Below are 24,062 nucleotides of genomic sequence, written 5' to 3'. Positions count from 1 at the left end.
ACATTCACGAACATTCCACCCAGCAGCAGCCACTCCACGACCGAGCCCACCCTTCAGCAACCTGTCCTGTGGAGTTTGGTTTAAGTGACACTATGTAGATCCTTTTTGGTTATAAATCTTTCCAAAACTATTTCAGGTTGTGGCTTAGGGACTAGAAGAAATGGCAGGAAGAAGAAAAAGATGAATTTGGGTGGAACTGCCCCTGGGCAAAAACCTCAGAAAGCCAGGGTGGGGGGTGGGGGGTGGGGAATGATAGCAAAGCTTTTGGCACCCAATCAAGAAAAAGAAAGAGACATCAGGTCCAAGCCAGGGACCAGTTCCCCAGCATTGTTTTGGCCCAGGAGGCTGAAGTGGGAGGAGAAAGCTAGCACACAGACGTGCAGAGTGAGGCTCCAATATAAAAGGGATAGGTGCCTCCCTGGGCACCACCATCTCTGCAGCACTCTCCCTTTCAACAGAGCCAGGCAGGTCGTTATCAGCAGCGCCTTCTGCCACTGGAAACCACAGGAGGGTAAGTATCCTCCTCCTTTCTGTTAATTTCCAACTGTTCATTGTCGAAGTTCGTCTTTTTAGCGCTCTCTAGTTTTTGCTCTTTTTTCCCCCTTTTCTTCACTTAATGGAGGAACATGACTCAGATTGTAGGAACTGAGCAGAAGCAGCAAAGTTGGAGTTCTGAAAGACTAAAAAGTGATCCACCGGAAGCTTCTTCCTGGAAGCTTAAAAGTAGTGGCTTTATTGATGATGTCTGAGCAGGTGGCATGGAAGAGGCCTTGCCATAAGGTTTCCACTCTGCATGCTAAATGCCTCTGTCTTCATTAACCCTAGTGGAACTTTCAGGGTGTGCTCTTGAAACAGCTAAGTTGCAGACAAGCATTTATGTGACTCAAAGGAAAATGTGGGGTATTGGGAATGGCCCTTTCCACTGATGAGTCTATGGGCTTTTCTGCCTGTGCTGCCGCACTGAAGGGAATGAGTTTGTGTGCATGTAGGGAGAACCATTCAGTCACAATTGAAGCAGTGAATTCCACAGCTTCCTGCTACAGCATTTCAAGCATGTAAAATTTGAGGCTTCTAGGAGGGGTGTCCTCTGCCATGGCAAGTGTTTTCATCCGAGACAGGGGTATCTGACAACATTTCCTTTCTTTCTCATTACAGCTTTAATGAGAACAGAGCCCTTCCTGACACTTACAATCAGAAACTACCTAAAATAAAGATTATAGTAAGTACCAAATAAATGTCAGTGCTGAAAGTCTTTTTATTATGATGGAGTATGAATGTTTAAATGTTTTCTTCTTTATCCATATCTAAAACTTTGTATTATTTTTGAAGTGATACTTGAGGCATGGAAAATTTAAAGACTCTCAGGTCTCTCCAATTGTACAAATTTCTAATATATGCTGACAATAGAATAAGTTTCATTTCATGTAATAAAAAATAGGAATATCAGCTGAATTGGAATCTTGATATTGCCTCGCTCCATTAGTAATCTGGGCTGTGAGAAGCTCTTTTGATTCCCTGCAGGAAAACCTATCAGGTGTAGCTTCCAGAATATTCTTAGGTTGTTAACTTCAGCAAAAGCAAGCTTTGTTGTAGCCACGTGGGTAGTGCAAGAGCGGGAGACTTGCATTGAGGTGTGGGGAGATGTTTGCTCATCAGAGAGTAACTGCTTCCTGCCAGGGTCTACGGAGGCATTGGGGCTGGCAGCCCCCTTTCTTTGTTGTTGTTCAGCCCCACGGTCATTTCAAGGTGACCGTAGATATAGGCTGCTGGGTCTGATACAGCTCTGACCCTTGGCCCCTTCTCCAGGCCCTCCTGTGCAGACGCTGCTCCTTCAGCTTGTGACTGAACAGAGTCCTGGGTGGCATTAACGTGCCTGGCCCCAGAGCAGAAGACAAAGAGCCCGCCAGGTTTGCCCATGCCGTGAGGCTCAGTCCGCCCGCCACTTGCACAGTGGCCCCGACTCTGAACCTCAGTTTTCTGGAAAATGAAAGCTTGACCAGTGTGGTCTCTAAAATCCCTCCTCGCTCTCAAATCTTTTCTGATTCTTAGGTCTAAGAAAGTACTGACGTTGAGCTCAAGGATGTGGTTCTTGGAGTTGTATATGATTCTGGTGGCAGAAGATGCACACTGAGTGACGGTGGCAGGGAATCCACACTGAGAGAATGTGACAGTCTCTGATGATCCTTTTCTTTCTAGTTCTCTTTCATTCTCTTTATTTCTCTCTCTCTCTCTTCCTCTCTTAACCTAGTATAAGATGAGAATCTGACCTTGGTTTTCTTGATACTGTTAAATATTCAGGATGCAGCCCTCAAACACATTGGTTTGGTGCAAAACTAACCAGGTAGTTTACCATGGATGCACACGCATACACATACACAAACACAATTTTTTTCCTAAAACACAGCATACATATTTCTCATAATCATGGATCTTTTTGAGTCACTCTCATAAAGTTTTCAAGTTTCAAACCAAACCAGTAGAGGAAAGTAAAAAGAAAATAAATGAAAAGGAGAGAAATAAAGAAATGTCACACAGAATTTTTCTGGAACTTCTGAAGGAAGAATGCTATCCTTGGATGCAATTTAAAAAGACAGAAATTATTGCAACCTGTCACACTTGTTGAATTCAACTAGGAATTGTTTATTATTAACAAATAATATTCAATATTTGAAAATTCTTATTCCACTACAAGAAAAAGTACCATTGACCAGCCTTTTAGAATGGGCTTTTGCTGGACATAAAAAGTGCGGCTAGTATATTATTACAGAAATAGAATCCACACTGCACCTTCATTTCTCACATTTGACAATGAACAAGAAGAAACAAGGCTGTTCCACTTGCTGTCTCAGTGTGGGTGCCCAGTATGGAGCCTTAATGACTTGCAGGGTGCATTTCAGAGCCAGAAGCTCACCCTCTTGCATTGGTGCAGGCTTCAGAAGTCCCAACCTCCTGCAGTGAGAAACAGAAGCAGCAGAACCAAGCCTGCACCTTGGGCTCTGTGCAGCATGGTTTTCTATTTTTTTTTTTCCTTTAAAAGCAAAATAAGATGAACTTTCCACACCTGCAGCTAGCTCATTGTCTCTGCTCTCCCACTGGAAGCCATCCGCCTTGTGCATGAGAAGGCCCATGCCAGGCAGCCTTCCCTCACAGGAACCCCCTGGGCTTGGCCCCCTCCCCATCTGGCCTTTCTCACGCTCACCAGAGTCAGGACTCATCCTGCTGATTCACATATTTTTGCCCTTTGTTATGTATGGAGAAAAAAGAAGGATGAATAGACCGTCTTTGGTTGGTGGCGCTGGTTACACCCGTCATGGTCCTCTTTGGACAGATCCTTTTGGAAATAACGCTAGTGAAGCAGAGCATGAAGGCTTCATCCAGCTAAGCTTGGCCTTGACCCATGGGCAGCAAGAACAGGTATGCTTGCTTCCTACAGCTTCTGTCTCGGGGATCCTGGGAGCCTCCCCGGGCATGGTGTGTCTTTTCTGAGCAGACCTGGGAAGTGGGGAAGCAGCAGGCTCTGCTGAGCATGGGGCTGTGGCCAAGCCAAAGGCACAGGGAGTCTCAGGCCTAAAAGTCACAGGACACTCCCCATGGTTTAGGGCTAGACCACTGAACCAGGAAGTTTTGACAGCTTTAGAAACACCAGGAAAATGTAGTCTAGGATTTTATGCTTTTCCTCCTTCTTTTAGATTCCTTTTACTTTACTGTCCTCTCCTCTCCACTGAATTGTAATGGGCTTTTTAGTAAGGATTTAGCATTAATTACAAAGTCTCTGCCCAGAGCCCTGCATTGCCTTCCCATATAGGATGTATGGATTCTTGGTTTCCTAAAGAAATGCATGTATTCTAGCTTGATATAATTCTACAGTGAACTATTGGTTTCTCCTAGCCAGTTTTCACACATGAAGCAGGTAAGTGTCAGGGGTCCCAGGGACTCCAGAAGGATTCATAGTTCAGAATAAATAAATAAATGATTCTTAAGGCCTCTGGAATGCAGCTATTGTCCGATCAAGTCAGGAGAAGCCCCCTGTTTCTATATCCTAGCCTTGAAGTGCATCTAATATGGAGGTATCGGAGACACAAATTTCAATAAGCCTTTTCTAGGTTGGGCTAGGGATTTGGACAAAGAAGTTAGTCTTCACTAACTTTGAGTGGCTCAACAGGGGACCCAGGCCATTCAGGTTCTCAATCATGCTTGGCCAGTTATATTACCAGGTTTCAGATCTCTATCTCCAAAATCTCTAAGGAGGTAGGATACTTAAAACTTTCTAAAATAAATATATACGGGAAATTTTGAGAACATGAATTTGTTTATTCTGGAATTTGCTTCTGCAGTGGATGGAAAATGCCACTTTGGTGTTCTCCTTTACAGCTTCCACTTTTCAAACTTGATATATTCAGTTCTAGAAACTCAAGGGAATTGTATTTTGGAGCTTCTCATCTTTTCCCTGCGTTGAAGCCCAGTGTCTCTCATACCCATGGCTTTCAAAATGGGCCACTGTAGCTGAGAGAGGGGTTTACCAGGCACAATTTGGAGTTATGGGATTTAAAGGGGAGATATCTGAAAAGAAGGAAAGATATTACTTAGCTTATGAAATAAAAGGCGATTTTTCATAAACATTTAATAACTCAGTTTTACATCGTTAAATGCTGAGACTTACTTTAGGTTCCTGGCCTTCCACAGTTTTCAATATAAGAAATTCTTAAAGATTCATTAGAACTCTGACAAATGTTGGTTTCTGACATTGTTTTGCCAAGAATGAACTTAATCTGGAATGTATTGTATAAAGGGCTTTCACTTTGTGCAATGATTAATGGTTCACCATTGTTTAAAAGCAGGATGGTTAATTGGACAGTGAATAATACAATGGAAGTATAATTGTTACTCATGAATAAATCAGTACAGTTTATTTCTGTACTGGAATTAATAGAAACCTAACCTGGAATCAGGATGTAAAAACAGAAAGAAAAAAGAAAAAGACATGACTTTATTATCTGTTAACAGCTATTTGTGGGATTTAGTAAGTGAAACAGGAGGGCCAAAAGAAACCAGGAAGCCCTTTCGTTCACAGCCTTGCCATGGGGTAAAATGAGCTGGTTTATCTGCATGGACTTTGCACATTTCTTTGGTCATGTCTGATGTAGCTGTGGCTTCACCATTGCATATTTATGCCTTCTAGAGTCTGATGGTTTTGAGATTTCTGTTTCCTATTGATCTGGCTGTGCTCTGGGCTTTTCTCACACACTCAGGGTGGTGTGACCATGTCTTCATCCCACTGCCTACCTCTGGGATTTTGTCACTGATATTCTTTTATATCCATCAGCACCATGAAACCTTCATTTTTTGGTCTATGGGGGACAATATTCTCATGATGTTGGTGCTCTCCCATTACATACTTATATGAAATATAGCCCCCTAGTGAGCACAGGTTATGATTATACCACTCTTTTTTTCCTGAGGTATGCTGCTATAATTATGCCCTGTACATTCTTATATCCTAAAATCTTTAGATTATAGCTCCTTGGGTTTTGAAAGTATTGTCCATTTTAACCTTTCTCAATTGTAACACCTTTGTGGTTAATCATTCTTGCTTATTTTTATACATAATAGATTTAAATAATAGATTCCAAAAGTAAAGACGCTTGCATGAATTAAGAGCAAATTCAAGCAATCTTGGACTTGAATAGTAGGGGTGAGGTGTTCTTGGACCATTAACACACACAAACTATTTTAAAACTTTTTCCTTTTCAAAGTCTTAAATAAAACTCATCTTTTGAAAAATAAAGCTTTAATATAAAACAGCTACTTGTCTTGGAAAGTAGTGGATCAGTTTGTACTACGTAGTGGCCACTTTGCAACCTGATTTCTTGCCCCTTTAGTTGACAGCATGAAGCACAATCACTTGATTTTAGCCCCTTCTATACTATTACTTGACTTGTTATATTGACATTAACTGTTTTTCTTTCTTCTTAATTACACTAAGCTCCTGAAGTGCAGGAAGTAGGGGTTCAGTAAATGTGTGTTGGACTAGAAACTGAACCTTATAATATGACAGCCCAGAGCCTTCTCGTGATATAGCATTGAAGGCGTTGGTGACAAAAGTAGTGTGGCATTGGGGTTTGTGCAATAATCTCCATGATGATATTTCAGAGGGAAAATAGTGCTTTCTTAGAGATAGTGTGGTCCAGATGAATGCCTTTAAACTCAGTTTTTGTGGGACTGTGATCATGTCCTAAACTGGCCAGCCTGGAGTGTTTTGCATTAGGGTATTTATGAGTTCTGTCCTTCCCTCAAGGAGCCAGAGGAAGAAGGAGCCATGGAGGATATCCCTACAATGGTCAAACTAGACCAGGCTGAAAGCCAGATTTCGTCACATCAAGAGAGAAGGTGTACCCCCAAGATACTCGGCTATGTCACTGGCAATATGAAAGAATTTGCCAAATGGCTTACAGGTATTTATGCATCCATCTCTTGCAGAGAGGGGAGAAGTAGCTCTGGAGGAAATAGTTAGCTGACATTTCCACTTATATATATTGCCAATATATTACCCTCCATTTTTCTCTTTGTCTTGTAACTTGCAAACTCCTTCACTTTTCCTCATGGGAACAGCGGTAAAGAACAGGGTTCTACTCCTATTCAAGGAAAGTACCAGGCTCCATCTTGTAATTTCAGTACTAAAAATAAAATTTTTACTTGGTAAAATTTTACTATTAGTAATTCATGTCCTAGGCTTAGCAGTGTAAGCATGGTTAGTGCATTAGATGCTTTCTGAAGCTTAGATTCTAGTAAGGGCAGCTTGGGTTGAGCATAAAGAAATTAAGTGATTTCAGGAATCTCAGTGCCATTAAAAGGGCAAAGGGTTCAGAGGAAAGAAGCTTCCAGGAGTATAAAAAATGATTCACCTCCAGGAGATTGAGATGATTTTGCTCAGAGCATGGAGGCTGGGCAGGAGATTCAGTTGTTCTGTTGTTTTTTCAGCTGTGTTCATCTCATCTCTTCCAGACAAACCTGTGGCACTCCAGTTCGTTGACTGGGTTCTTCGGGGTATATCCCAAGTGGTGTTCGTCAGCAACCCCATCAGTGGGATCCTGATTGTAATAGGACTGTTGATCCAGAACCCATGGTGGGCTCTCAATGGCTGTCTGGGAACAGTGGTCTCCACTCTGACAGCCCTCTTGCTGGGCCAGGACAGGTGGGCATGTCCCTCTATGCCAACTCTCAGCTCCCTTTCTGAGACACTAACCAACCACCCACTGTGGGCAGTGGTGACAGAGCCACACCCTGCCCAGCAGAAACAACCTTTATTCCACAGAGTTCTTCCTATTTGCCTTGAGTCAGAGGCCAGGGAGTCATTTACAGTCTCTTATTTTTGTTATCTGAATAAATGCCCAGGCTAAATGATGCCAGGTTCTCATGGCAGTATGTGAGAGCCAGAACTAAGCTACAAGTAATCACCAGGAGAAGTTCTAAAGTGATCTTCCTTAATGATTGTGAAAATTACTTTTCATTAGCATTTGGTTTGTTTGGGCAAAAACGCGTATGAATTCTTGGAAAGTCTTACTGGTTTAATAGCCTGCTTTATATCTTGTTTCTATCATTAGTTTATCAAACTCATTCTTCAGAGAACACAAAAGGTCAGCTCAGCTCCTAGAGAAATGAATAACCACAAATTCTAGGATTGTCCTAGGATTGTGCCATATTAATACTCCTTCATTGTTTTGTTCCAGTGAAATATAACCAACCACATTTCCTTGGCAGATATTCAGCAGACAAGACATATTTACATGTGTTTGCTTTCAAGTCTCTTTTACTTTTCTTGGTCCTAAAAGACTACATTACAATGACAACCCAAAGTACAAATAATTTAAAGGGAAAAATAAAAGAAAGGAAACAGGGAGATAGACTTTGTAGAGATGGGAAAGGGATCTAGGGATGGGGGAGATGGTAGCAAGGAGAGGAGAAGGGAAAGTAAAAATGATCAATATGCAACATCTATATGTACCAATACCTCACCATAAATATATTTGTTATGTATTACAAACATACACTTATTTAAAAATTCTTTTTGATGGCAATTCTCACTGGCACATCTCTGTAATCTCAATACTCTGAGAAATTGAGGCAGGAGGATCACAAGTTCAAATGCAACTTGGGCAACTTTGCAGCTTAAGACCCTGTTTTGAAATTAAAAATATATAAAAGGCCTGGGAATGTAGCTCAGTGCAAAGCCCCTGGGTTCAATCTCCAGCATTATTACACAGAATTATCTTTTGTCTTTTATTTTTTTAAGTGACTACATGTCTTCCTATCGCTTTGCTTTAACTGTGGCATTCCACGACTTGTAGATGTCGCCATCCAATTTCAACTAACCAAACTCAAGCATTAAAGTTCCAAGCCAGTTTTGGGATGACAAGTATTTGCGGAGCTCTCCACTGTCACCAAGTGTAGTTCCAATTTCTGAATTACACCAACACCAATCGTATCACCTCCTGCATCCCCTGAAGGATAATTTAACAATGAGTCCCACCTCTAATGCTCTCAGTCCTATGAATGGACCTGACATCACCTTATCTGCTGCACTGGTGGCTCCTGGCCCAGTAAGAAACAAACCAAGAAGCTCCTATGCCACCCGCTTCCAGCTCCTCCCATTGTAGCTCATTGGGTACAGCCCCTGCCCTCAGGCCTTGCATTCAACCTCACCCACTCATTCAGTATCTTCACTCTCCACGACTCCTGCAAACACTGCCTTTGAGTTCAGGACTCCAGGGAAACAGAACCTGTGGTGCTAGACAGTGCCAACTTGGGGACGGGGGGATCAGCCATGGGACTTATTTTACAGAAATATTTCCATTTTTCAGGGTTTCTAGTTCTCATTATGAAATGAGAATCATTATGGCCTGAGAGCAAGGTACCCACAGGACAATCTTTAGAAGTGGGGTCAAATTCCAAGCAGAAAGTGGTTTCAAAAGAGTTAGGAGCTAACTGTGCAAATGATTATGTGCCAAGTAAAAGAAAAATAATCACTATTTGTTTGGCAATAACTTGGAGATATAGCTTTAGAGACAAAAACATAGAAGCACAGGAACATGAAAATATATGCTAAGTTGGAAGACTAATGTTTATAAAGACACTGTGCAAGGGAAGTTACATTTCAGGAATCGTATATCTCTCACTAAGGAATCAGACTTAGGAAACAGTTTCACATGCAAAAAGCTGTCTTTGACTCAGACCCCCTTAATGACTTAAATAAGAGTCCTTAAATAAGAACTTTCCCAATGAAAGACTGAAAGCAGGTGCTGGAGCCCTGTCCTTCGCTGCAACACCTTGGAGGGGGTTGTTCTGTGTGCACTTTTGTAGTTTTAACTACATATATTTTATTTCTTCTTGTTTTTATTAGTATTTGTCTGGTGCTTAGTAGGCTTTGAAACACATGTCCGAATATCATTTTGTTTTCAAATGCAAATGTGATCTAGAAGCTACAAGCATTATTAACGTGCAAATCTAACTCAAGCCCCCCTAAGCAATGCTCCTGTTGTGTCTCTTGCCCACAGGTCATCCATAGCCGCCGGGCTCCATGGTTACAACGCCACACTGGTGGGGATACTCATGGCTGTCTTTTCAGACAAGGAAAACTATTTCTGGTGGCTGTTACTGCCAGTATCTGTTATGTCCATGACTTGGTAAGTTGTACCTGGTTTTCAAAATATCTTTTAAAAAATTATGGAGGGAAGAGGGAATGAGAAGTTGGTGTTTAATGAATATAAGTTTCAGTTTTGTAAAATAAAAAATATTCTATGAATGGATGACCATGATGAGTGTCAAACTGCACCCTTAAAAACAGCTATATGGTAAATGAGTAATTTTTAAAAATTATATTCAGAGCCAGGCATGGTGGCACAGGCCTGCGGGCCCAGCACTGGGGGGCTGAGGCAGGAGAACTGCAATGTTGAAGCCTTCCTGGGCAACTGTGTGACTTAACAAGATGCAGTCTCAAAATAAAAAATAAAAAAGGACTGGGGAGTAGCTCCATGTGAAGGCCCTGGGTTCAGTCCCTAGCACCACACACACAAAAGTGTATATTTCTTTATAGTCTGTTATTTGGGCCTTTTATTCAATTCCGTTACATGTCCACAACACCTTCCCCCTCATGCAGAGGTTTTCAGCCTCAACTGCACACTGAGCTCTCTGATGCGTGTGACCCGCAAGTCACACACACTCACACCCAGCAAGATTCTGATGAAATTGGTCTGGGCTGTTGCCTACACATCGAAGTTCTAAAATTTCTTTAGGGGCTTTTAAAGTACAGCCAAGTTATCATTCCTTCCCTACATCAATGGTCCTCAAACTTATAAAACTTCTTATTAAACACAGATGGGTGCTGCTCCACCCCAACTGTTTCAGTCTGTCCAGAGTGGGACCTGAGAATTTGTATTTCTAGTAATTCTCCAGGTTATGCTGATGAGGCTGGTCCAGGAACCTCACTTTGAGAACCACTGCCCCTACATGAACTCCCCTAACCTACCTGTCTGGACCCCCGTCAATTTTATTCCCCTATAATGGAGATTGACCCTGTGGCCCTTTTATTTTTTATTTTTATTTTACGCAGTTTAAGTAACTTCAGAGTATAATTTTCCAAAAGCCAAATAACCCAAGAGTAGGTTTGGGGCTGTATTTTGGCACAAGTGTCTGTATGGTTAGGACTTATTCCAGGTTTTCTTTCAGTGGAAAGCTTGCCAACACAGCACCTGAGGGACACACTGGCAGATGAAACAAAGCTCTCCATGGTATAGAGACTCAGTCAAACTGGTTCTCCGTCACATGCAGATTCTTATCTTCTGTTTCATTTCAGCCCCATTTTCTCAAGTGCACTGAACTCAGTGTTCAGCAAGTGGGATCTCCCTGTCTTCACTCTCCCTTTCAACATGGCATTGTCAATGTACCTTTCGGCCACAGGACACCACAATCTATTCTTTCCAAGTCAACTGATCACACCTGTAAGCGAGGTTCCCAACATCACCTGGTCTGACCTCAGTGGCCTAGAGGTAAGATACATCATCTTCTCACATTCCCCTCCACCTCTGGAATACACCCACCGTCCTCCTGGTTAATTGCCCATGACTCCCAGAGTTTTCTAGATACTCATTTCTTCAATGCCTTTCTGCCTTCATCTTGCTATCTAAAACATTTGTTCTACTCTAGGGCTTTGGGGATCTAAGGGATTTTTTTTTTTTGGTACCAGGGATGGAGCTCGGGTCCTTGTGCTTGGGCAGCAGGCAACGAAACCACTGAGCTAAATCCCCGGCCCCATAAGGGACTTTTTTTAAAGACAAAATCTTGCTGTGTATCAGGCTGGCCTAGAACTCACTATGTAGCCCAGGGTGGCCTCAGACTCCGGGGTGATCCTCCTGCCTTAGCAGTGCTATGATCAGAGGTGTGCACCACCACCCCCGGCTCCTAAGGGATTTTCTTAAATAACTATTTGACCAAAGCTAACACCACCTCCCTCCACCCCACCCACCCTGTCTAAAACTCTGTTGTATCAACTCCAGAGTGTAGCTCCATGGAAGTCAGACACTGTTGCAAGCTTGGCCTTGTGTGGGTAGTGTGATGAGGATCAGCACTACAGGCAGGTAGCTTCTTCTCTGGGGTTAAATAGTTCATGACTGCTTCCCCAGCCCAAGGAACTGGATGCTTACTCCCAGAGCTCATGGAAGAATCTCAGTCCTGCCTTTTTCATGGTGTATGTCATAGAGTAAGAATAATAACTCAGGCTTCTCAGCTTTGGTAGCATAAGAATCACCTGGGGAGTTGTTTAAATACCAAAACAGACTCCACCTCAGAGCCCTAAATCATAATCTCCAGAAGTGGAGCCTGGGAACTTGTATTAACAAACAAATTGTGATATGGACCAGAATTTGAGAACCATTGCATCACAGAGTGCATAGTATGCACCTGTTTTCAGTGGGCATGGAAAGAGCATGCACTTTTAAAAACATAGTTAACCACATCAACTTCCAGCTCTTCGTGCTGCTATTTTTGCAGCAAATCTGCTTAGGTTTTCTTGATCCTTGAGAACAAGAGAACGTTTGAAATCAGAAGCTTTACCTTTTTTAATGTGCAAAGGACTGGTCCCTCCACTATCAGGTAACAAAACACCCTTTACTGGTCTCCTTGCTGAGTGATCAAAACACAGGACAAGCTCACATAGCCTTTAAATTGTAAATAGTTCAGGGGGAAAATCAAAGATTTATTAGAATTACTCATGAAAGATAATATTATGAGGCAGGATTAACCTATCTAGAACTATGGTTTCATATAATGGGCCCCATGTAGTTATTTAGATGCAAAGCAATTACAAACTCAGTTCCTCAGCTTCACTAGTCACATACTGCAAGTTCAGTAGCTGCCCAGCTAGTACCAACTGCACTGGTCAGCCTAGATACTCACTCTGCTGCCCTCATGGAAGACACTGTTGTGCTGTGCTGACCCAGGGCAGGGGAAGGTCAGCCCAGCAGAAAGTCATCCTTTCCTCATTATGAACCCATCGTTGGCACACTTATTTGCCATAGCATCCACCTTTCCCACCCTTAGGCCTCCTGAGGGATAGTTATGCTGTCAAAGTCAGAGATAAAACCCTGTTCAGTCTTTGAATTTGCCGATAATTGCTTGTAAATTATGGATAAGATAAACTGGCTTCTGGTGTCTGGCCTTAGTATGAGCAACCAAATTGCACAATAGTAATATTTCTACTGATCATAGGGATGCATTGATTAATTGCCCTCAGCACTGATGTCAGGAACAAAAGAAGCATCAGCTGTGGTTCCTGCCATCCTCAGGGGAGGGCTTGGCAGATCCTCAGAGCCAGAAGCACTGACACCACACTGGGAGCCCGGCTGTGACCAAGGCCAAGAGTCAGGACGAATAGGATAGCCAGTGAATGTGGGCATTGGGAGAGGATGCTCAGCTATGCAAGGGAAGGGCTAGTGTACCTCTGGGAATAAAGCTGAAGAACAACTGTGATTTTTTTCTGTGCTTAAAAAAGAATTTTAAAACTTAGTAATACTAATATAGAAAGTAATACTAATATTGAAAGATAAGGTATGCTAAATCGAATCTGAATTTGTAGGTATCCTGAAGGTTTCTGTTCAGTTGTTTTAGTGGCCTCATTTTTGTACTTGCTTCTGCAGCTATTGAAGTCCCTGCCAATAGGGGTCGGTCAGATATATGGCTGTGATAACCCGTGGACAGGAAGCATATTCCTGGGCGCCATCCTACTCTCCTCCCCACTCATGTGCCTGCATGCTGCAATTGGATCATTGCTGGGGGTAGTAGCAGGTAAGCACAAGACTGATCGCCAGATATGGAATGCCTCCTCAGTCCCATGCATAGTCTCAGGCATCTTCTGTACTCCAGACCTTCCTTGAAGTCTCTGTTTCACAGGAATCAATGAGAGTTCTCGGGATGCTTCCCTGAACCCCACAACCTCACCCCAGACCCATTCCAGAGCATCCTGCCTTTTGTCCAAAGCTCTGACCACTCCTATCTCACCCAACAGGAGTCAGTCTTGCAGCTCCCTTCAAGGACATCTACTCTGGACTTTGGGGTTTCAACAGTTCTCTGGCCTGCATTGCAACTGGAGGCATGTTCATAGCACTCACCTGGCAGGCCCACCTCCTGGCTCTTGCCTGCGGTGAGTATCCCACACCCACGGTGGGGAAGGTTGCTCAGGACTGTGGAGCACAGGCAGTGACAAGCAAAAAAGGATGACTGAGTGAGAAATTAGAGCTATAATTCTAGTTTGGGCCCACTCCCTATCTAAGTATGTGAGCAAGACAAATGATATTCCCTCTCTGGGAGTGCTAAAGTCACCTTTGCCTACCCGACTTGTTACTGTGAAGATGGGAACCTCTTGGGTACTACTAGCCATTCTACACTATGTAAATTTTGGGAGACAGACACTTGACCTGTCCTACATTTTCATGTTTATTGTTTGACAAAAAAAAAAAAAAAAAAAAAAAAAAAACCTAAAAGGAAATAAGCTAAATACAGAGCCATGTTTCTGGGTGAATCAGGTGAAATCACATGTGGCTCTCCCCTTAATCTACCTGTTCTCAAACTTGAGCATGCATCAGAAAATCACCTGGAATGCTTATTAAAAGAGACATTGCTGGATCTCTTGCTCCATCTCCCATTCAGGGTTGGGGGGATGGTATTTGCAGGTTTAACAAACTCCTAGAACATTTGAGAAACTCCAGCTGGTACACTGCCCTGAGGACCACATGTCCAGAACTGATGTATTAATCAGAATTGTACCCAGACTCCACCTATCAGAGCAGAAGACCTCCAGTCCATCCTTCTCACTTTACAGTTGGGGAACTGAGGCCAGAAATGTGAAGGGTAGTGCTGACAGGCATCCCAGCTGGATTTTCTTGGGGTAAATCCAAACCTAGAAGCCTCATTTACCAATAACTTGCAGAGAAGTTATTCCCAGCCCCACTACCCCAGCCTGCTTCCACGTTGCCATATTAAGACTCTTACAGTGGCCCTTTAGGTTAAAACACTTCAAGAGACTGGGAGTGACAATACCTGCCTCGTGGGATCATTCTAACAATGTCCACATAAAGCATACAAATATAATGTCTAGTACTTTGCACTATTTAAGGATATGGAAATTTTTTTCTGGTACTTTTGCATAATTTACTAAGAATCAACCTTGTTCATTATTTCTTCTCAATTACTTAAGTTTATCAATACTTTTATCTTCCCCCAAAAATGACTATATCTTAACCTGCTTTTACCTTCTCCTGGGAAGGCTTACCTACTAATAACTACTAAAATCATGTTGCTGTTGCATAGAATGTGCATTTTGGATTTGTTGTGAGTGTGCAGAGTTTCTTGCTGTTGTTTATTTTTTTGGTTTGGTTTTGGTCTGGTTTTGGTACTAGGTATTGAACCCAGAGCCTTTGCACTAAGCTATATCCCTAGACACACCTTCTCCCTTTGAGACAAGTTCTCACTAAGTCACTAAGTTGCCCATGCTGGCCTCAAATGTGCAATCCTCTTGCCTCAGCCTCTCAGAGTACCGGGATTTCAGGTGTGTGCCACTGTACCTAAGTTTTTTGATATTGACTCATTTAGAAGACTAAATTTTACTAACTTGTGTATTCATCCTAACCCACCATAGCTTATACCAGATTTCTATATTTATGTGTCTTCTTGCTGGACTACTTCTTCAGAGAGGGTCTTGTAGGGGAAACTTCCAAAAATCCTGTATGCCTGATTCACCCTCATTTAAATTTTAGTTTAACTGGCTGAAAACCCTAGACTTAATTTTTTATCTCAATATTTTGAAAACTGTCTTCAAAGATTATTCCACTGTCTTCCCATATCCAGTATTAGTATTGAGGTGTAAAAGAATCTAATCTGTATTGAGGTGAAAAGAATCTAATTCTTGTTAAAGGTGAATTTCTTTTTTCTTTGGACTCAGAATTTTCTCTTTGAATATGAGGCATATACTTTTTCCTATTGTCTGTCTAGATGTAGGTTTTGTTCTTTTTCTATGCTACTAGATACTCAAGTCCTTTCAATGTAAATCCTCATATCTTCTTTTAATTCTGGCATATAATCAGTTTTCAATTTTTCAAATCTTTTCTCTCCAATTATTTTTCCCTCTCTTTCTAGGATTTCTATTATTTGAACACAATGCTCTATGTTAATTTTTCATCATTTTTTACTTTTTCTTTATATTTCCCAGCTCCAGTTTAGTTAGTTAATCGGTTAGTTATCCTTTGGCTCTATCCATTATGCCAATCATGTCATCTATTGAGTTTTTCATTCTTGGTTCATTAATTAAGCTTTATATGCTGTAAGTTGTGTTTTCCTTTCATGGCATTTGCTTTCCTTGGGTGTCCCCTTGCCCTGGGAACTTGCTTTCCTAGGGATACCAGATGTTTGAGTGATGAATCTCTGAGTGGGTCATGGAAGCGAGGGCTGAGCTGGCACCTCTCTGGGTATGTCTGGGTGGTCAGGAGAAGGGGGTGCTACCTCAAAGGTTACAGAGCCTCCACTGTTTGAGGCGGTGGACACAGCCACCCTGCAGGTGCCTTACACAACTAGCCCCTGCTTGCTGGAGGGAGTTTACATGGCTTCCAGTTTGGAACCATTTGAAACACTACTGCAGTGAATATTTTTGATACAAATATCCTTGTATATTTTGTACAAGTATTTATACATGTATTTCTAGAAGCCGAAGTGATGGTTCAAAAGGAACGCCAATTTTAGTTGCCATAAATGCCAGATTCATTCCCTAAAAGAGTCATATCAGTTTCTTCTTCTTCTTCTTCTTCTTCTTCTTCTTCTTCTTCTTCTTCTTCTTCTTCTTCTTCTTCTTCTTCTTCTTCTTCTTCTTCTTCTTCTTCTTCTGCTGCTGCTGCTGCTGCTGCTGCTGCTGCTGGCAATGTGTGAAAGAGTCTCCACTGGGTCCTATCAGACTTTTGCATCTTCTGCATGTGAATTTTTGAGACAGACTCTCATTCCTTCTGAAAAGCAAGTCTCACATGTAAAATACCACAGCAAGTTTCAGCTTGCCCACATCACCCTGACACTGCCAAACAAAAGGTCAACCTTGTGTGACAAGATGAATAAATAACAGACATTGATCACAGAGCTGTTCTTTCAAATTTCTTTATCAGGAGAAGGACTTAGGAAATTCTTACACCTGGCAAAGTAACCTTCCCTGCCTCCAGATTGTATAGCCAAGGAATGTCCCAATTCATTATGCTATCTGTGGATGCTATAAGCACATTTTGTCTCTTGTCAATGGGTGGGTTATTATAGTAGTACTCATGTATAATGGTCCACTGGAAGGACACTGTCCACAAAAAGCTGAAGTCCAGTCTTTCCTAAGGGTTCAAGGGCCTTTTCTCTTCCTTGTCTACCAAAAACGCTGTCAGAAAATTACCTACAGACTGAGTATGGTGTGCAGAGATTCCCTGCTGCTGTAAGTCTTTCTCAGCCCTCCTGGCAAGTCCTAACAGATGAACCTATAGTTAATAATCTTGCCCTGTTACTGTGGAAAGAAAAGCAACTTAGATTGGAGATCACTCCAAAACAGCCTGACAGTATGAAACACAATTGCCGAAGGCATGTCCTGGAAGTCCAGCACTGAAAGGAGAGAATTGCTAATAAATTCTTGTGTGCTCAGGGGCAGTGTCGCAATGGAGCTGGTACTCACAGGAACAGGGATAAAGTTCATCTGGTGCTTAGCAGAGGGCCAGTGAATAGCTGTTGCATGGGTGAATTATATCTTTAAAATAAATGAAATTGATGAAACCAAGGAGGAGGAAAACCTTTCAACCCACATCACGAGCACCCTGCTGTTCAGAGCAGCTTCTATCTCAGGGTGATAAGGACACATTTATCGCTACTGTTGGTGGAAACACATGCTTTCATTGGAGATTCATCACCTCCCTGTAAAGCAAATTTCCAAGTTACTTTTTCTGGATGACAAAACAAGATTCTCAAAAATTCACTGATTTGTTATACAACAAAAACAATGACAGAGCTGGGATTTGAAACCAGGACTGTTTCCAAAGATCAGCCTTCCCCCAGCATGAGGCAATTCAGAAAAGAAATAATTCATTATACCATTGAAAAGGAAACATGGAGATGGGGAATAACATACATATATATATATATATATATATATATATATATATATATATATATATATATCCAAATAAGTAAAAACATAGAATGTTGACCTGTATGCCAACTTTGGGAAATTGTTATTGGGAAAATGTTATTGTGGGGAAGGATCTTAAATTTTTGTTAGGTTTGTGCTTTTTTCTGAGTTCTCACTTTCTTGTTTCTATGTAGTTTTCTGTAGCTATGAATTTTAACTATTAAAATGACAGTCCTAGATGTAGTGAGGTCATATAGAAACCAGGCTAACTCCAGAAACATTTGTTAGTTTCACTTAAATTTGGTTATGCTTGATAAAGAAATAAGGGAATGTACTTGCTATGAAAGGCCTTTCCCTTAAGTATTGGCTGTAACAACAACAATATAGTCCCATAAAACTACCTATATTGAGTATTTATTGTATCTAAACATAGACATTATATTCACATAACCCAGAGAGAGATAATCCCTCACTTCCTTTGTATAGTGAGGAAGTAGAGGCTTAGGACAGAGTCCAGTGAGCTCCTAAGTGTTGGAGGCTGAATTTGAACTCAGAGCTACTGCCTCTCAGAGCTATTGTATTGGAAACAGTCTTTCCGGTGATTAAAAACACATTAACCAAACATTGTCCCTCCTTCTTTTTTTCTGTAGCCCTGTTCACTGCTTATCTTGGAGGCACCTTGACAAACCTTATGGCTCATGTGAGTTTACTGCAGTTTCATTTTATCATCATGTGATTGATCAGCTTTCAATTGTACGAAAAATTCTCCTGAGGTCCACTTGGGCAGCAGGCATTGAGCAAGAGGAGCCATGACTATGACAATCACTAGTCCTCCTGCTACTAAAGATCTCTGGCCCCTCTCACCTTCTAACATCACAGTAAACTATAATCACCAGGCTTGTTACAAATATCAGATTGCTTGGTTTAAAGAGTAACTTTAAAATTCCTTTATCAATAACTGTACAATGTATTATCAAGTTCATAGACTAATTCTGACTTTCTAGAGATTGACTATAGAATATCATTTTCTTTAACAGAAAGCCAGAACCATGTAATAGTTGAGATATTAGGAAAGAGAGGAAAAGGATAATGCACTACAGACTCAGGTGTTGTTGTTGTTTTAAATCTAGTCAGTAATTTTTTTATACCTCTGGATTTTATTAAATCTCCAGTCAGTCATCAATAAGGCTTCTCAGCCCCATGTTCTGGCTGGATTATTAGGCAAAATCTTCACCCATTGTCTCTTGCCACTGTTTCTCCTTCCTTTTCAGTATTGTCCTCTTGCCCTTTGACCTTCTTTTGCCCCTTCCCTGAGGAGCCCAGTCTTCCCTATCTGGTCCAGGATCCTCCACCTCCCAATGCCTAAACATTTTTGTCTTCCTCCCCAACTTTGCAGGATATCCAGGGCCAGTTTCTGGTAGCTAAATCCATGTTGATATGTTCACTGTTGCTAATGAGTAAGGGCAATGTCTGGGTTTCGCAGCAGAAGCACAGAGATTTTATCTGGAAGGGCCTTTATGGAGATTCAGCATATTTATATTGGAAAGCCCAAGTTCCATTACATGAGGAGTAGTACATCAGGGCATTGTAGAGCCCTTCCCATCCCACCAAAAAAAATTCAAAAGCATCAGTCCATGAAACAGAACAGCAAAAGCTGCACAACTGAGTCAGCTAGGAAAATACAGATCCTTAGGTGCTATCCCTTATTGTTCAGATAGGGTGGCTTGTATATGATGTATAGATCTTATGCTTCTGATAACATAGTTAGGTTTAGTTACCCCTTTCTTCCATCACATTCCATGAGATCCATGCATAAGACCAGAACTAACCAATGGTGTATGCTCAGAATTGTGTGAGCTGCATGGACAGCACAGAAGAGGGACCTATCCTTGAGAAGCTCAGTCTATTTGAGAGACAAAAGGGAAAAAAGTAAAGCAAAACTAAGTGGAAGTCAGGATCAGAGAGGTCACCATGGGCTGGACTAATCAGCAAGGGCCTTGTGGATGTGATACATGATCAGGGGCCTTTAGCAATTTTCCAAGTGTCATCTCCATGTGCCAAGTGTCATCCTGGCACATCTGGTGTGGGAAATCCGAATGTTTGAGAATGAGGGAAAATATACAAGAAAACTGGATGAAAACATTTCAACTGCTAAATACCCTGAGACCTTAAACTATTCCTGCATGAGCATAAACAGAATTCAGAGCAATTCCCCACTGATTCTTCTCCAGAAAGTTGAAAGTGTACTGTGTGCAGATTAGCTCTCAGGTGGGATCTCAAGGAAATACATGGCTTGTCTCTTCTTCCCCAGGTCGGATTGCCATCTTGCACCTGGCCCTTCTGTTTGGCCACACTACTGTTCCTTTTGGTGACCACAACAAACTCCAACATCTACAGGATGCCTCTCACTAAAGTCACTTATTCTGAAGAGAACCGCATCTTCTACCTACAAACCAGGAAAAGGATGATTGACAGCCCTTTGTGAGGGCAACCCCACCCCGGCCATGGTCACACCCATTTCTGACAACTGCTCCAGTTGACTTCCAGGGGCTCAGCACACTTATTCTCTTCACCAGGAACAACTTTTATCCATCTGTTCTTTTCCTTTTTCTTTTTGACTCTGGGAATATCATTGAGCATATGAGAGCCACATCCAGGTGATGTGCTCTGATATGGAATTTTAAACCCCAGTAGGGGTTGGCGCTAAGACTGTACTATATTTATAAAGTCAAAAGGCTCCAACAAAAAGTAGTGAAAGTGGAGCTAATCATTGATATTTATTGATATTTTTGGTATAGAGTTGGCCAAATGAAGTTAACAGTATTAAAAATTAAACTTCATTAACCAACTAGGCCTTATGGAATTCATGGTCACAAAATTGAAGTCAACCCAGAATTCTCAGATGTAAACAATTTGGCTGTTTAAAATCAATGCAAGTGACATGTTGCAGTTTTGGTCAACGTTGCAGGAATACTGGCTGATCACTGGGTTGGTCTCCAGTTCCCCAGCAGAATGTCCTCCATACTGCGTTCTCTGTGTGTGTGTGTGTGTGTGTGTGTGTGTGTGTGTGTGTGTGTGCGCGTGTGTGTGTGCATGTGTGATTATCTTATGGGAGAAGATTGGGTTTTTCAGGCTAACAGTTGCAGGAGGGAAAAAGGGACTTTGTCAATCAGAATTATTCTGTACTGCTACTTTTCTTGGAAATTGCAAATATTTTTTCAGGAGGTTTTATTATTTTTCTTATGAGAAAATAATTTGTTTTCAGTGAAATAAAATAACTGAAGTTCCTGCCTTAAACAGACTTTGAACATTAAAGAAAACTTACATATTTATAAAAATAATTAGCATAATTATTTATAAAATACTCAGCACATTTTTACTTTAATCCTTATGTGATTCCATTAAGTATCTGGAATCATCAACTTTCACAGCCCCTTAATGTCACATTTTTAATTCATTTGACAATGTCACATAAAGACTGGTCATTAAAGTTAAATTGCTTGCAGGTATTACTTTACAAATTGCCAGATTTTCTTTTTAAACCCTCATTACTTTCTATATACTAAGAATATTCTCTCTCAGAAACCAATGGTGTTTGAACCACCAGAAGAAATGCAGGTAAATAATTTTCCTTGTTTTCCTTATTTTAAATTTGAAAGTTAGGATTTCTGTAAAGATTCTATGACCAAACATGCCTTCCTCCTCCATACATTTCTGTTCAGCATTTAGGAGATTGGAAGAGTGAAATTGAAACCCGAAAGATTTTTTTCCTCTTTCAGTCCTCAGTATACAATGTAAAGTTTGTTGAATGGATAAATAGAAGTGGGGCAGTAAATAAATCTATCTTTTAGGCTGAAGTTCACTTCTTCCTCTTTTCAGGAAAACAAACATGCAAATACTGTTCCAATTTTTAAAACCCTGTGACCAAAACCTTTTGAAAGCATGAAATTGCAACTGTCACAGATTTACGGGTATTCCTGTGGAAAAACTGAATTCTTGGTGTTTGAACTGAAATCTTCCTTATTAGAGAATTTGTGAAATAAGAACTGGAGGGAAAGAAAAAGAAAAGCAAACAGGACCAATGATTTCCACCAATGAAGACTCTGTGTGTAGCTGAGCAAAGCAGAGACTTCAGACACCAACCCAAGTTGATCTTCAGAACCAAGCTTCTGCTATGTTCATGGCAGCACCTTCTCCCCATGTGCTCACACAGATCTGCAAATACAAATATTTTAAAGCCTTGTACATTGTCTTATTTAAGTAATATTAATTTTCTCAAGTTATTTTTGTTACTAAGTATTATACTAAAAATCAAGTGAGAATTCTTAGGGAACATTTGTGGGTTTTTTGCTACTGTCTATAATAAATTCCTATGTAAGTATATGAATAAATTATATTTTCAGTTCAGTTTGTGTCATGTGTCTTTTACAGCTGTTATGGATGTGATAATCTGATACAGAAGGATGTATCACTCACATTTTGATGTTCTAGAGCCCTTGTTCCCTTCTTATACTTGGCCATAGCACCAGGTGGGTAGTTGAGCAAACCAAGTTCAATTTCTGATTGATAGGCCCAATCCCTTTGGGCATCCATTGTTCTCCTGATTTAGGGATGAGAATGAGTTACTGAGGACAGTTGCAGATGGTCAGTACGCGCTCCTAAAGCTGTAGGTCAGTGTCCTGAGAGCCACTTCTGTGCATTCCCACAGTTCCTATCAACCCTCTCCAGAGGCAACCCTGGACTTAGCTGTCTGAGACAAGTCACCTCTCAGAATATTATGTCCTGAAAGCGAAGATACATCCAGGCTTTCATCAGGGTAGCTTACTTGAAAGAAAACATGATGAGAATGGAAATGTATTTCAGCAAGTCTGAGTGATGAGTTCTGAAGAAGCACACATTACCCACCGCTATGGTTTGAATGAGTTCCCAAAGTTCATGTGTCAGAAATTTAAACTCCAATGCAATAATGTAGAGAGATGGGACATTTAAGAGGTGATTAGGTCATGATGAATGGCCCTATCAGGGAAATGGGGTCCTACCAAAATGATGAATTCTCTCTCTCTCTCTCTCTCTCTCTCTCTCTCTCTCTCTCTCGTATCTAGGAGATAAGTCTTTCCCAAGAGCTCCCCCAAAATACCTTGTATGTCTTTCTGATGTAACTGGGTCTTATGGATATTCCTGCTGCAAAGGAGTCTGGGAAAGCATGCATATAGTATTGTCAGCTTCTGATGCAACAAGTGAGCTCTCCCATATTGGAGTAAAAGCAGAAGGTATGGCTATTAGGTTGCCAACATGTCTGCCAGAGTGGTACATAGTGCCACCACACAGTACATAGTGTTACCAAAGTTTCCACAACAGAGAAAATCAGGTAACAACAGGCAAGACTATCTGTTGTGGGGCCCACAAACAAGTTTGAGATAGAGACCTATACCAAAACCTTTTACACATGGACAGTTTGTGGCATACTTGCCAAAATATTCTTAGAATCCTTTGGGATGCTCCAGCCTCATACAAGGTTGTTTATCCTCTAACAAGATTTTAACCAAATGATGAGATGTGATAATGATAATGATGTGATAATGGTGAAACCTTAGGATCAATTCATGGTCTAATTAATTATCTTAGTCTAATGGTCGAAGCTTCTAAATAATTCCGTGGAAAAGGCACCTTTGGAAGGAGTTGTGTTTCAATTCAGTTCCAGCTCAATGAAGCACTGAAAACAAGTGTCCAACATTTTCTGGTTCGTGGTTCCAGATAAACAACAAGAAATCCAGTTTCCTGTTTGGGTTGGGTCCATTGGCTCTCAGCCCATCGAAGCTTTGAATTATATTGAGATGACAGACAAGGACTTGAAATGGAAGAAATGAAGCATGGAGGAAAGTTGGCACAGTACTGGGAAACCTGGCTAAAGCTGAGTCCCTTCCACCATAGGAAAAAAATGGCAACTAGGACATGAGTCAATGGCCCAAAGGCAAGCACACCTTAGAGCACACACAGGCAGTCCACAGGACTGACCACCCAACCAAGAGACCTTTCTGCCTTCCAAGACTCCCATGTTGGTCTCCCAATAAGAGGCTGAATCCACACTGTCAAATATAACTGTATCACTCTGAAATGAGGCTAGTCCAAATTGAGATCTGCTTCACAGATAAAGTATATGCTGGATTTTCAACACTTAGGGAAAAAAACAGTTTGATATCTCAGTAATTTTTAATTGATTTAATGTTAAAATGACAGTGCTTTAGATACATTGGATTAAATAAAATATAATTGTTTAAATTAATTTCACTTTTTAACTCTTTATATGTGGGCACTATAAAACTTTAAATTACATACTTGGCTTATATTTGTGGCCCACATTATATTTCTGTTGGATAGC

The 24,062-nt window shown here is 41.2% G+C and overlaps 1 protein-coding gene across 2 annotated transcripts; it reads left to right on the top strand.

Moving 5' to 3' along the window:
- The first annotated feature begins 376 nt into the window (after positions 1–376).
- Slc14a1 (solute carrier family 14 member 1 (Kidd blood group)) lies at positions 377–21,619 on the top strand. Of its 2 annotated transcripts, XM_004855079.3 has the most exons (10): positions 377–511; positions 1,156–1,219; positions 6,296–6,452; positions 7,003–7,192; positions 9,552–9,680; positions 10,850–11,042; positions 13,188–13,335; positions 13,556–13,690; positions 18,334–18,383; positions 19,995–21,619. In XM_004855079.3, exons 3-10 carry the CDS (start codon positions 6,317–6,319, stop codon positions 20,166–20,168), a joined length of 1,155 nt encoding a protein of 384 aa, XP_004855136.2. In that variant the 5' UTR covers positions 377–511; positions 1,156–1,219; positions 6,296–6,316; the 3' UTR covers positions 20,169–21,619. The 2 variants fall into 2 exon arrangements, with proteins under 2 accessions (XP_004855136.2, XP_087049285.1); XM_087193159.1 differs by lacking the exons at positions 377–511; positions 1,156–1,219 and adding an exon at positions 3,020–3,414.
- The last annotated feature ends 2,443 nt before the right edge of the window (positions 21,620–24,062 follow it).

Source organism: Heterocephalus glaber, unplaced genomic scaffold, assembly GCF_053883595.1.
Source record: "Heterocephalus glaber isolate CG9 unplaced genomic scaffold, H.glaber_assembly_v1.0 deba00000331, whole genome shotgun sequence".
Classification (NCBI taxonomy): Eukaryota; Metazoa; Chordata; class Mammalia; order Rodentia; family Bathyergidae; genus Heterocephalus; species Heterocephalus glaber.
This window is presented reverse-complemented; position numbering and strand designations above follow the sequence as displayed.

Bases quoted from the DNA above. Each gene is read 5' to 3' on its own strand.
- Slc14a1 (XM_087193159.1), top strand. From the start codon at position 3,115: ATGAGAAGGCCCATGCCAGGCAGCCTTCCCTCACAGGAACCCCCTGGG. The intron at 7,193-9,551 runs GTGGGCATGTCC...TCTTGCCCACAG, and splicing joins CTCTTGCTGGGCCAGGACAG to GTCATCCATAGCCGCCGGGC. The intron at 18,384-19,994 runs GTGAGTTTACTG...CTTCTTCCCCAG, and splicing joins TGACAAACCTTATGGCTCAT to GTCGGATTGCCATCTTGCAC.